The 14,532-nt window shown below is 33.0% G+C and overlaps 1 protein-coding gene across 1 annotated transcript in view; it reads left to right on the forward strand.

Annotated features, from left to right (window-relative positions):
- Window positions 1-14,532, forward strand: part of LOC106468103 — a gene marked incomplete at its 3' end in the record, with an annotated part of 130,571 nt that overhangs the window by 104,194 nt on the left and 11,845 nt on the right. Inside the window, exons 6-7 of the mRNA XM_022396405.1 lie at window positions 334-469; window positions 1,764-1,897. Coding sequence (XP_022252113.1) covers window positions 334-469; window positions 1,764-1,897 — 270 coding nt within the window. The remainder of the gene's footprint in view (window positions 1-333; window positions 470-1,763; window positions 1,898-14,532) is intronic.

Genomic DNA, 14,532 nt, shown 5'->3' on the forward strand with positions numbered 1-14,532 from the left:
TGTTGTTGTTGTTGTTGTAATACTGAAAAAAAAAAATAATAATATATATATATAACATTTTACATCTAAATTTTGCAATTTTAAGAAATAACCAAGAAAAATAAATCATTCCTTCATCTTAGTTTTCAAATTTTTCAAATAATTCAATTTTTAGATACTTTGTTCAATTTCAGTTTTTATACTTTCTACTTCCATATTTAAATATAAATCGGTATCATAAATGTTAAGCTGTTTAAAATAAAAGTTTTGAAATCGTTCTGTTTTATTTCAATCTGTTTTTTTTAGGAAAATATTATGGATCGTATATAATATAGTTTCCTTATTAACCTGCAGCTGTCCAAGTCTAAGGAACAATCAGTGTACATTCGAAACGTTGCCTTGGAAACTGCTGGAGTTTACAAGTGCGAGGTGTCAACCGAAGCACCTGTATTCGACACAGTGTCAGCCAAAAAGGAGATGAAAGTTTACGGTATGAAGTTTCCTTTGTCTCCTATAATCAGCGGTAAAAATCTCATGCTTAGTTAGAGTCGATATTATGTACGTAAACAGAACTTACAAACAATAATTAGCCCCAGATTAACAGTGAAACCAATTCCAAAACTGTACACAACCATAACTAATATATGATCCAGTTTAATTTATTCTGCCATAATGTTTTTGTAATATCTGTAGATAATTTTTTGAAAACTACATTTAGGAAGAGAGAAAAACAAAGTTTATATAGTATTTTTATATGCAGAACTGACTCAGTAAGTATGAATAAAACATACAGAGGTTAAAAAAAAGAGAAAAATATGATCAAATTAATACAGTATTACCTCTTTCATTTATTTCCCTCGTGGCGTTGAATTAAATGAAACGCATTTAGTGCATGAAGTCTTATATATGATAAAATGTGTAATTAGTTTTCCTTGATATAGTTCTTTGTTTGTTAATTAAGATTCTACGTTATTGTATAATATGCTCGACTTGAACGTTCTGTACATCAGGTCCTTAGTTATGATATATGTAGATAGCTGGCTTTAATATATTTGAGTTTGTAGGTTGTTTGTACATTGTGATAATTTGATTTTATATTAGAAGTTGTTTGTAGAGTATGATGAAGAAAATTTATATAAGCTTCTTACTTACTGACTCTGTTTGATAAATGTTTTCTTATGGAACTTAAGTACAATTTATGTTTGATACAAGTTTTCTTATGGAACTTAAGTACGCCCTATGTTTGACAAAGGTTTTCTTATGGAACTTAAATACATCCTATGTTTGATAAATGTTTTCTTATGGAACTTAAGTACAATTTATGTTTGATACAAGTTTTCTTATGGAACTTAAGTACAATTTATGTTTGATACAAGTTTTCTTATGGAACTTAAGTACGCCCTATGTTTGATAAAGGTTTTCTTATGGAACTTAAGTACGCCCTATGTTTGATAAAGGTTTTTTTATGGAACATAAATACATCCTATGTTTGACAAAGGTTTTCTTATGGAACTTAAATACATCCTATGTTTGATAAAGGTTTTCTTATGGAACATAAATACATCCTATGTTTGATAAAGGTTTTCTTATGGAACTTAAATACATTCTCTGTTTATATTTATATAAACTTCTTATTTACTGACTCTTTCTTTTTTATTCTTTTTCTCGTCTCTCTCTTTCATTATGATAATCCTTTAACGGCGAGTACTTTGATTTAGCTATTAAATCCACCTGCTGGAACTTAGTAGCACTAATAATGTATAATTCATCGTACCGCCTACTAGTTCTGCCGACGGAAGGCCCCAAAATTACCGGAAGACATATGAAATATCGTATAGGAGATACGGCTACGGTCAAGTGTACATCCGCAAAATCCAAACCCGCAGCCACGCTCAGCTGGTATATAAATGACAAACCGGTGAGTATTTTCTATTACTGTCAATTTTTTAGTATTTGTCTTATCTCTTGACTGTAACGTTCTATGCAACTGAACAAGTACAAACACTTTTACTTGACACTGGCAAGTTTCGGAACACTAGCGCAACACTTGTACATAGGACAATATTTGTCATATTATTTGAAAGATATAAAATAAAATGGAAAAGAGGACAAAAACCAAAATAAAGGTATTTAAAATATATTTTCACGTGAGGATCCGGTTTTTCCCTTACACCTGGCAACAACACATTCCTGGCCTCCCCCTATTGTCATAACCCAGAACCATTTCTCAACACGAGTGGAGGAGAAGTGGACATAGTAACCGAAGATCGACGACACTGCCCCTAGTGTCATTTTCAGAAACGAATGTTCTGCGTTTCACTCTACAGACACACTGACTACGCTGTACACACTATCCTGGATCAACAGATTTCCGAGAGGGGTGTTCGATTCCTCGCGGTAGACACTAATAAACAAACAGCCACTGTACATACGATATTTAAGTTGGATGGTGATAAGTTCCTGCTGATAAGCCACGTTATTAGCTTTATTTACAAATTAAAAATTACTGTACATACGATATTTAAGGTGGATGGTGACAAGTTCCTGCTGATAAGCCACGTTATTAACTTTGTGTAATTAGTTTTTATTTTTACGTGGTTTATGAGATGAAAAAACTTAAACTAAATACAATGTGTAATTGAATGTCATTATGTTTAAATTGGATTTCCAGGAAACAACAAAATCTCATCTTAAGCAGATGTTATCTTTCGTGCCAAATGTGGCAAGTTTTGATTAGGTGAGGTTTAGGAATACTATAACATTAACAATGAGTATAATTCGCTCAAAAAACTACTTTTTAATTTGTAAATAAAGCTAATAACGTGGCTTATCAGCAGGAACTTATCACCATCCAACTTAAATATCGTATATACTGTACTTTTTAATTTGTAAATAAAGCTAATAACGTGGCTTATCAGCAGGAACTTATCACCATCCAACTTAAAAATCGTATGTAGAGTACTTTTTAATTTTAAATATATGAAATAATAAATATTCAAAGTCGAACTTTCTAAGTCCCTTTTATTTGGCTGTTTAAACATAACGCTACACATGGCGCTATCTGTGCTGTGCCTACTACGGGTATCTAACCTTGTTTTTTAGAGTTATAAGTCCGCAGACTTACCACTGTTCCACCGGGGAGGGGTGGGGGCACAATTCTGTTGGAGAGTATTCAGCTAGTAAATAAATATAATATGATAATGGTCTGTACTGCTAAGTTGTTCTCTTAGTACACCCTATACTTTATAAGTTTTTCTTATGTAATTTTACTAAACCCGTGTTTGATATAGGGTTTCTGTTAAAGTTAGAACACCAAAGCCTACATTTCAAAAGGTTTTTTTATGGAACTTAGGAATATTTTATATTTTATAAAGCTTTTCAATGGAACTTAGAACACTGTATATTCTATAAGTTTGTGTTGTTGTTTTTTCTGCGGAACGTATTAAATACATCATGTACTTCATATGAGTTTTCTATACAATCAAAGGACGCTCTGTAATTTATATAGGTTTTCTATACAAGTTAGCGACACTCTATAATGTATATGGGAATTTTATAGAACTTAAGGACGCTGTATGATTTATAGGAATTTTCTATACAACCTAAGGACACTCTATGTTTTTTTAGATATTTGCTATACAACTTATAAAACTTTATATTTTAGTTAATCTCTATGAACATAAAAGTTTCGTTGTTAATATTTCTGAAGATAAGTTATTCGTGTTCTTATGCCAAGTTAGTTGGATCACAACGCCAAACTGTGTCAGAGTTGCTTATATAGTTTTAAATTAGCCCATACAAACCACACTAAAATATAGTTTGTTTTAACTTAGCCAGTCAAAACCACATTGTTGTACAGTTTGTTTTAATTTAGCCTGTTAAAACCACACTGAAATTAAGAATGAATAGTATATTCTACTCCATATTAATTGCCTCGAAGTTTGTTAGACTTCATTTAAGTAATATGTAACTCATTATGTGTGATCGCAAGGTTCTGTCTTGCAGGATACGCTGTTGCCTTCCATTAAATATAGCGAGCCACATAACAATAAAAACCACTAGCATTGCTGCAGTTAATCCTCTCAGCATATCATTGTCCTGTCAGTCATTCACGAGCACATTGAGTGGTGGAAGTTGGTTGTTAAACTAGGAGACAAAATTCTCCAAGCTCGCAGTGATGCTTTAAAGTGATTAACCAGCTCGCATTTAGCTTTTGTTATTATAAACACAGCAGTCGAAGAAATGACTCTGGCTTTAGAAACGCAGCAGTTACTAAGACGCTGGTAAAGATAACAGCTACACCCGGGTATCTTAGTTTAGTGTGTTATGAGTTGGAGCCTATGCTGTCTACGAATCGATCTCAGTCTCCTTCCTCAATCCTATAGGTGGTCTCTATCTTGCTCTCTTAATACTTTCCTGTGTAGCTTTTGTCATATTTCATCTTTATCCCTCATTTGCTTCACGTATTTGAAATCATACATTATTTATAGACTTAAGGGAATGCGGTAAGACACTCTTAGAAGGATCTAGATACACAACAAATATTCCTCCACATCAGCTTTGGCTCAGTTACCGGTCCTAAAGTTTCACCATTCTTATCGCTCAGGTATTATAGAAAATCTTTTTTGTAATAAACAACTGAATACCTATAAAGCTGATATTCCAGCATCGAAACACTCACATTTTCTGTTTTGTTATTTGATTTGATTATTATATATTTCTTGTTTAAGTAAGTAATCTGCAAGAGAATTGTATTCCATATCCAAGAAACGATTATCTGGCTTTCGCTAAGCCATCTAAGTAGATTTAGCAGCTGGGTTGATCCCTTCAAAACAGAAACAAGAGAAAATGAAGAAATTTATCCGATTTTTAGTGTTATAAGCCCTTAGACTGAACCGCTGAGCTATAGGGGGGGTTTCTCAAAGATCATATTATGTCTTAAGTAAACTCAAGTTTCTATACTTGGTAGACAGCAAGTAACACGTAAATCGTTACAGAACAGAACAAAAGTTTACACTTAACTGATCTGTAACCAATATAACCTGGAACTTCTTGCAATTCTGCTCCAATAACGTCTAGGTTCGTTATAAAATATTCATATTCAGTAACTTTTAACTGAAAAGGTAAATAAACGTATTTACAAAGTATTATTTACAGAAATTAGAACAAGTATTGTTTACAGAAATTAGAACAAGTATTGTTTCAGAAAGTAGAACAAATATTGTTTACAGAAATTAGCTAAACAATAAAGTATGACATCAGGAAACTCAAAGCTACTGATAATAAAAACATGAAATGGATATCTGGAGCATAACCAGTCAAGAAATATTCCATTCTGGTGCTTCTCCTATATGTGTGCCCCAAACCCCTAGTGGCTCAGCGATAACTCTGAAGGCTAAAACGGGATTTCGATACCTGTGATTTGTTTTTTCTGAAGCTCGCGCAATGCTACATGAGGGCTATCTGCACTAGCCGTCCCTAATTTAGCAGTGATACACTAAAGGGAAGACTTCTAGTCAACACCACCCACCGCCAACTTTTAGGCTACTCTTTTACCAACGAATAGTGGGATTGGCCGTAACAATATAATGCTCCCATGACTGAAAGAGTGGATATGTTCGGTGAAGGGGTTTCGAAACCGCGACTCTCAGATTCCGAGTCAAGCGCTTTAACCACCAGACCTCGATAGCTACGATCGGAATAGTCCACTGTGCAGCTTTGCGCGTGACAGCAAACAAAAAAATTATCTGCGTAAAAACATCAACCACTCAAAACTATAATCTAATATTCTTCCAACCAGAAACTATTCATGTAAAAAGTTTACTCATTCTGAATCAACATAAGTTCTTTCCAACATTCTGTATTTTAAAAACATATGTTTTTCTCTTACACTTATAAATCCCAACTTCTGTTGTTCCATATCGTTCTGTTTCAGTGAGCCTAATTTTATGTAGGCTTATTCGGTACACATTTCAGTTTGCATATTTACATAGTTTCTGTGTTATCTTCAAGGTGTATAATTGCATAGATCACTGATGATGGAATATGTATTTTCCGAAACGTTTGATTAAATACGTTTACAACTGTTGCGATGGAGCTTTTACTTTCAATTAACTCCAGTTATCATCTAGAAAATATATTGACAGTGTTTTCTGTTTAAATTTTTTGTATGAGAATGCTATGTTATTAAAGACCCTGCAACCAAAACAGCCTTTGAACCCCAAGCAAGTTGACGAATAAACAGTTAAAAAAGCCGATGGGTCTATGTCATGAATTCTAGAGTTAAGAAGTGAACCACGTTTATCAATCCTAACAAAATAAAAACAACTAATTAACTGTTTTTCAAAATAAATTATTTACTAAAGTACTGAGTTTAAAAGTTTAACAGTAACTTTTAAAAACGTATTTTCAGCTCATTTACAAAGCAAACCGTGCACAGTTGTAAGTTTACAGATTTACAAGGCTCGATAGCAGATAGCCCAATGTGGTTTTGCTCTAAACCAACCAACCAAGCAAACTTTCATCTCATTCTAAAACTTCTCAGAAAAATGTTTGTCATTTTCAGGCAGGTTCGTCAAAATCCCAGATCACTATTTTATCACCAATTACTGAACAATAACTACATTGTAGGTCAAACCTATCTAGTGTAATCTAACCAAGCATCAGGGTTTCAAACCCTACCCTATAACAGTACGTTTTGCCTCATTCGAGAGTTCGTCGAATGTTCGTATCAATCGACTTCAAGGAATATATATACAGCGTTAATTATGTGTGATATACAGTTCCTGAGAAAATATATTCACATCTAAACAATAAATGATACATAATGATAAAATTCTTATACATATAACATTAAAACATCGGTAAATTAATACCGAAATAATTTACTTTTCAATATATATATATATATACATTTCCTGTTGTTTCCTGTGAGATATTTTCCGAAGAATAGCACAACGACTGTTGTTGTTGTTGTTTTTTCTTCAACTTACTTTAATCTGTTAGAGCACATACGTGTTAATGTAATAACTCTTATTTACATTTACCTTCATTGATTGGTAAGAAATGTTTCCCTGCTGGAAGTTGAATTCAGTTGAACCGAGACAGAGGAACTGTGTATGCTTCTACGTGTTATGTCCTGGGTGCTTCTTGTGATCCTCATATCCGTAATGTATTATTATAATTATTAACAGTTTCAGTTATGTATAAGTAGGTACGTTTCGATAGTTATGTTTAAAACAAGTGAAGAATTGTAGAACCAGCACGAGCCAGGGTTAAATGTTAACATAATTTCCGTCGTGGTAATATTTTCGTGACACTTCAATCTCGAGGAAAAATCAATTTTTATCCACCTGTCTAGGACTACCACCCTTCCTTAATAGAAACAGTACTAATTGTGTTTGTATACTAAATGTTAAAATATTTTCCTTGGCTAGCACCACATAGTTTCTTCATTTGTGTAATACTGATTATTATTATTACTTAAAATGTCCAATGTGCAGTATCTTCATTGATATACGAGTACATATACAATTTTTATATTCTCACTCTGTATATATTCTTTCTAAACGCAGATTGTTTTTCTTTTGATGATTAGTGTATTACTTGTAGAATAACCTCTTCAATTAGTGTATTACTTGCAGAATAACCTCCTCAATTAGTGTATTACTTGTATAATAACCTCCTCAATTAGTGTATTACTTGTAGAATAACCTCCTCAATTAGCGTATTACTTGTAGAATAACCTCCTCAATTAGTGTATTACTTGTAGAATAACCTCATTAATTAGTGTATTACTTGAAAGAATAACCTCCTCAATTAGTGTATTACTTGTAGAATAACCTCCTCAATTAGTGTATTACTTGTAGAATAACCTCCTCAATTAGTGTATTACTTGTAGAATAACCTCATTAATTAGTGTATTACTTGAAAGAATAACCTCCTCAATTAGTATATTACTTGTAGAATAACCTCCTCAGAGTATTTCTTCTAAACTCCTTACTCTACACCAAAACAGCTATTTGACCATGGGCGATGCGTGGTCATATCCTCTCGCCCAGGGTCTGATGTCAAGAAATACTACTACATAACTTTAACGATCTATAATTTTTAGGGTAACGTCATTAATGCATTACAATTACAGTATAAATGCGGTCGTTTCGTACAATTCCAGCTCGAGCGTGCAATTCCTCGTTTCCACGGTCAGATAAACCTTTCCGGGTACATGTTATGTCCAACAAAAAAGCTACATGGGAGGAGCTAATAGGTCACCTTGGACAACGTCACAGTTTATAAAATATTCGTTATCCAATAAGAAATTCCAGTTGAATCATGAAAATGTTCTCCTTGTGAAATATAACGTTTTATTGGCTGTTTCTGACTGACGTAAAAGGTCATTTGAAATAATAAAAGGCAAATAATATGGAATACATACAGCCATATAGGAATTGGAACGAAATTATACATAATGAGAAATGCATGAAATATACTGAGATTTCTTTATACAGCGGAAATATGAAACATAGTTTCGCTTGCTTAAAGACCTTTTACCTTTTATTTAAATTTAAAGCATTAAGCCCACTGCTCATTTAAATCATTCTTTAAAACTTTAAGTTACTGTTAAAAATGCAACTATTACGATCGTGCTATTCATGCTTCCACTTCTTACGTTTATCAACTTTATTTAGGTTCTATTTATTCCTATGAAAACAAAACAAGCCGCTGTTTACTACTACTAATCAATAGCATAGGTTAGCAGCATATTACTTCCTTCTCTCGCCTCTCTCAGTTTATTTGTTCTCTCTCACATCTCCCGGTCTTCTTTTTTATTTCTTTCAGTTGGTATGGAAGCTACAAGACCAAGAAAGGTGGCCATTATATCCACTCACTCCAATCATTTTCTGATGACATAGAGTACTGTAATCTCCTAATCCCTTAGAGACTTACCAAAAGTCAGTGTTTTCTCACAACTTACCTTAACCCTAAATTCATGATACAAGTGTAGCAGTATATCGCAGTAGTAGAAGAAAGAGAAAGCCAATACTGAAATACTAAATACTAAATTTACTAAATACTAAATACAATACTAAAGCCAATTTGTTTCCCACTCATTCAAAGTGTTTTTTTCAAGTACCATTGTTGAAATGTTGTTGAAATAATTTACTCTTTTCGTCAAAGTTAACACATGTTTGTTCAATTATTTTAAAACGCAATTGACAAGAGAAGTTATTATTCTCTACTCTGTTTTTACCATACAGTCTGTGATAATTCCACATTAAAAATAGCGTCACTAAACGCTCTTTATGGCTCAACTTACAAACATACAATCTAGATCTAATTAACTATATCTCTTACTTTGTCTTATTATGTTTTGCTTACTTGAACTACATTTTGTACTCGTTTTTATAGACTGACAGAGGCCTACAGCGTTCTACACACTACGCGATAATATGATGCAAAAATACTCAATTGAAATAACTAGAAAAACTTAGAAGTTTCTAGTAACATGACGCAATAATATAACAAACGTCAATTCACAACAATCGAACTACACAACCCATGATTCACACAGTTAGGTAAACAAATCTTCGAAAGACTAGAAATACTATCGCTTCTAAAAATAACTAAATTTAAAACTTGCACTAAACTTAAACAGCCATGTGTCTAACAAAAATATTATCAAGGAATTAACATTTTCTGGAGCATTGCTTGAAAACAAGTTGATTAAGAAGCCTTGTTTTAGATTTTATATCATTCACTGCCCTTTTGTTGTAATCATAGACCTTATAAAAGTATGCTTCAGAAACAAAACGTGATGATAATCGGAGCTATTATTGGATTTGTATTTAGGATATCACTATGTTGTATAGAAGAAAAAAAAATAAAAACTTAATACTTTTGATACTGATTTTTATTTAAACCCACTACTGTATAATATTGAATAATTAAATTGAGCAGAATGCCGGATATAATTCAAACACCTAAGTTGATTTAGGGTATCACATGGTGTGTATCAAAAACTCCGCATAAATGTTACATCCATATCACCATTCTAAGAGGTCTTACTAGATTTCTTTGGATTGCTGACCTAAGCTGTGTCGATGAGCCTTGACCCCCATTCGCCTCGGGCAGGTTAAAGTGCACGTGTCATAACGTTTTCGAGAGTTATTTTCAACATTTTATTAAATAACTTCATTACTACTTATATCAAAGAAATTGGAAACAAAACTTAGTTTATAATTGCAAGTTTAATATTATATATGTTTTAATTTATTAATTTAAAAGGAAATATAAAGAAAAAATGCTAAATATTGATTTTTGTGTTTCACACATGATCTTTCTTGTCTTATTGCTCAGTTTACATTTTATTACACCTACCATATAACGCATACAGTGGCTGGCGAATTAGAAACTTGAATTTGAGATATGGACAAGTTAAGTATAAAATAAGAACCCCCCATATGATTTGCTGAGATGACAATATTTATTTTTAGCGAATCTACTAGAGTGGCTTCTCTCACTACTCAGTTGTTTTGAAACCTCTTGTCTAGTCCCACCTACTACTACTAGCGCGTGTTTATAACAAATAAATAGTTTGAAGGAGAAAGTAATAATTTCGCCAAAACTAAGTCGTTGCTTTGAATAGGAATGGGTTTTTTGTCACCCACATATAGCTTATTTAGAGACCCAGATAAATTACGTGGATTTTATATGTACTAATACAGTAACTTCACAATTTTTTGGTTTTCTAAAATTTATGTTTGAAGCTACAAAAATGACTATCTCTTCACCCTCCACTCGGAAGGATAAATGAGGTTTAGAGAGATGCTTAGCACTTGCGACGCAAGAGCACATTTCGTAACACTGTAAGTACTCAAAGTCTTTGTTTTTCAGTGTATTTTTTATTTATTGTTCTATGTTTTAAGAATAATAACTAAAATTTAAACATTTATGAGTAAATAGTAATGCATATAATATATGGTAGCCTAAATATCACTGTATTTTGCAAAATACTTATAGTTAGAGATTTATATTTTGTAAGTCAATACAAAGCTATGCCTACTGAATGGGTGCTATTCTAGTTCTCTTAACAGGGGTAAATAAACGCAAATTATACAACATTAGAAACTTGACAACTTAATAACGGGTTTATTCATAACATTTAGAACGGTAAAATATCTCACAAATGTCAGGAAAATAATTTTATGCTTTATAAAGAAGACTAGACTTAGAGGGCTTGCGAAACTAAAACTGAAACTAAGCGAGTGCAATAGGTAGTACTAGAACCTGAGTTTTTATTGGTTGACCAATAAGCGTGCTGAAAGGGGGAATAAGGTTTTATGAGCTTGTGCTCAAATAACATCTTTGCAGATCTATGCCGCAAATTCCAAACAAAAAAGAATTACAAATATTCAAAGAATTGCGATGTTTATTGTATCGACACCAAACCATATAATAAACGTTTTGACATATTCAAAATATACTCTGGAGAATTTTTGTTGTAAACACCGTAGGATACATCATACATACATAAGCACACATCTTGTTGTCGGCATATACGTTTTCACTGAAACTAAGTGCAGTGTGATTACTCTAAATTTTCAAAGAAAACTTTGTAGGATATATAATCCGATACATTAGACATCCTGTTCTGGGATCAGGGGTCAAGTCGGCTATCTCTTCGCGTAATATCAGATAATATCAGGTAATATCAGATAATATATATAAAGTTTTACTGAAACAAAAAAGTTTTATATGTATTTAGGAGGTTTTAGAGGTTACACAAATGAAATTTGAGGTTTTTGAAACAAAGTAAAATATTTTAAATATGAACATGAAAATACCTTTCCATCGAAGTAGTAAAAAAAAGATTCGATATATTCAGGGACAAATCTTCAGTAAAATCCTCCATAATAAATTCAACTTTTTTCTTGTAATAAATACTTGTAGTGTTTACTGACAGCCTGCCAAATTTTATGAACATACACATAATGTATTAAAAGTTATAATATGGAAACTAGTACAAGTACAAAGTGGTTACGAGGTTGGTCAGTTCCACCGAGTCAGTGTGGAAAGTTTGTTTGTTTATAGTTAAGCACAAAGCTACATAAAGGCTATCTGTGCTCTGCCCACCACGGGTATCGAAATCCGGTTTCTAGCGTTATAAGTCCGCAGACACACCGCTGTGCCACTGGGGGGCCAGTGTGGAAAGAGAGAATAGGCGAAACTGCAGTCCACAGCAGAGAGTACCGCTAATCAAAGAATATATTAAGCCTCTAGGTCACAGTGAAATGAAAGTAATAATTGATAAACAGTTTAAACTCAGTAATTTTTATACTAATTTCTAAGAGAAACCGTTTATTGAGTCGTTATTACAATATTAATTAGTAAGTCATCCACCAGTCTAAAGGTATATTTTTGATGTTTTTTGTGTTAGGTTAAAAAGTTATTTTTTTTGGAATCATGTTTGTGGTCACGTTTATTTTGAAAGTGTATTTAATCATATAAAAAAATTGTATTTATTTACACGCGTCCTACTTCTTGCATATTGAAAAGCACGTTCAGCTTTTGCCTTAAACTAACTATGAATGACTTAGATATACTTTAGATTTCATATCCGATATATATTCTTCACCTGCATTCCAAAGTATAGTTCTACCTAAAATAGAATTTTTCATGATTAAAAAACCAAAATTTAGTAACGTTTGTTGTGCGATCTTGTATTTGTTTAACATAAATTACAAATGAAACGCTTTCTTAGTGGTTCTTACAAAGCAATGTAAAGTCACGTACACGCGAAAGAACGTTTGAATAAATTAGACCAAAGAAACTCGAGGTAGGCTTAAGATAAAAATGTTTAGATTTTAATTTTCAAAATTATGCGTAAATAAAGAAGAGTTGCATTTCGCTTAATAAAATATATAAATACATTATTATTATTTGCATTCCTGAAAGTATAAGGAACATTTTTTAAAAGGACTATAAGGATAGAAATGTCAATCATATTTGTTGTGCACGTTTATCATCATATATAATTTACTGCTTGAGCAACATTAAAGACACTTAATATTTTGTTTGCTTATAAGATTCCGACAGGATAAACGTCGCTAACAACTCAATAAACGTAATTAACAACTCTGCGTTTAATTTGTTTTCGGAACAACTATCATTCGTGACTGTCTGTAACGAAAATGTATTTGAAGTGTTTGTTATTGAGAGCGCTTGGTTTATACTTTCAGAATACGAAAAAGTTTATTTGTTTCTGCACAAAAGGAACACATGAACCGTATTTGTTTTTAATGAGATACAAGCATTACAAAGACTCGGAGATTAGAGTGCTTCACTGATGTAAAACAAACGTAGTCACTCAGGGACAAAACAACCACAATCACCAATTGTGAAGATTCCAAAACGTATGGTTACTTTGTTAAAACACGGTTTTTGATGGAGCACTAAACAACCAAAATAAACAGGTTTTTCACCACCTTTCAGAAATGTACAAAGATGACAAAACGCCTGGTTACTTTCTTTAAACATATGTTTGATTTTACGTGATCACCAACAATAAATAGGTTGGTTTTTCGCAACAGTAATATACCAAGAACAGATTTCGTAACTTTGTTTAATTAACTCTGCAAAATTCCTACGTTTTTCTACGAAGATTCGGCAGCGAGTTGTTATCTTATTTAAACTTGGTATTCCAGTTATTAGCTTACATTATCTATAGGATATAACTTCATTTCTTTCTAACCTTCGACTTTTTAGGTAAGCATCACAAAGAAAACTTTTTTTTTGTCATTCTATTTGGCCATAGGTAGCTCAATGGTAAGTTTAAGGGCTTAAAACGTATAAATTCGGGGTCCGATTCGATGTCACATCGGAGATTGCCCACTGTATAGCTTTGTTCTTAGCATTGAATGAACATCATTCCTCTCGTGGATCAGCGATAAGTTTAAAGACTTACAACGCAAAAATCTGGGATTCGATTCCCCGGGGTAGACAAAGTGCAGATAGCCCATTATGTTGCTGAGGGTCGCGAGTTCGAATCCCCGTCCCACCACACATGCTCGCCCTTTCATCCGTGGGGGCGTTATAATGTTACAGTCAATCCCACTATTCGTTGGTAAAAGAATAGCCCAAGAGTGGGCGGTGGGTGGTGATGACTAGCTACCTTCCCTTTAGCCTTACACTGCTTAATTAGGGACGGCTAGTGCAGATAGCCCTCGTGTAGCTTTGCGCTAAATTCAAAACAAACAAACAAGTTTGTTTGTTTGTTTGTTCACGAATTTTGCGCAATAATACTCGAGGGCTATATACACTAGATGTCCTTAAGTTGATAGACTAGAGGGAAGTCAGCTAGTCCACACCAGTAACTGCCAACTCTTAGACTATTCTTTACCAACATAGAGTGGGATTGACTGTTACATAATAACGCCCCCACGATTGAAAGATCGAGAATGTTCGATGATTGAATTCGAACCGCAGATTGCGAGTCGAGTGCCCTAACCACCAGGTCAACTGAATAAAATCTACGTGTTGATATTTAATACGATT

The sequence above is a fragment of the Limulus polyphemus genome, unplaced genomic scaffold (genome assembly GCF_000517525.1).
Source record: "Limulus polyphemus unplaced genomic scaffold, Limulus_polyphemus-2.1.2 Scaffold2874, whole genome shotgun sequence".
NCBI classification, from domain to species: Eukaryota; Metazoa; Arthropoda; class Merostomata; order Xiphosura; family Limulidae; genus Limulus; species Limulus polyphemus.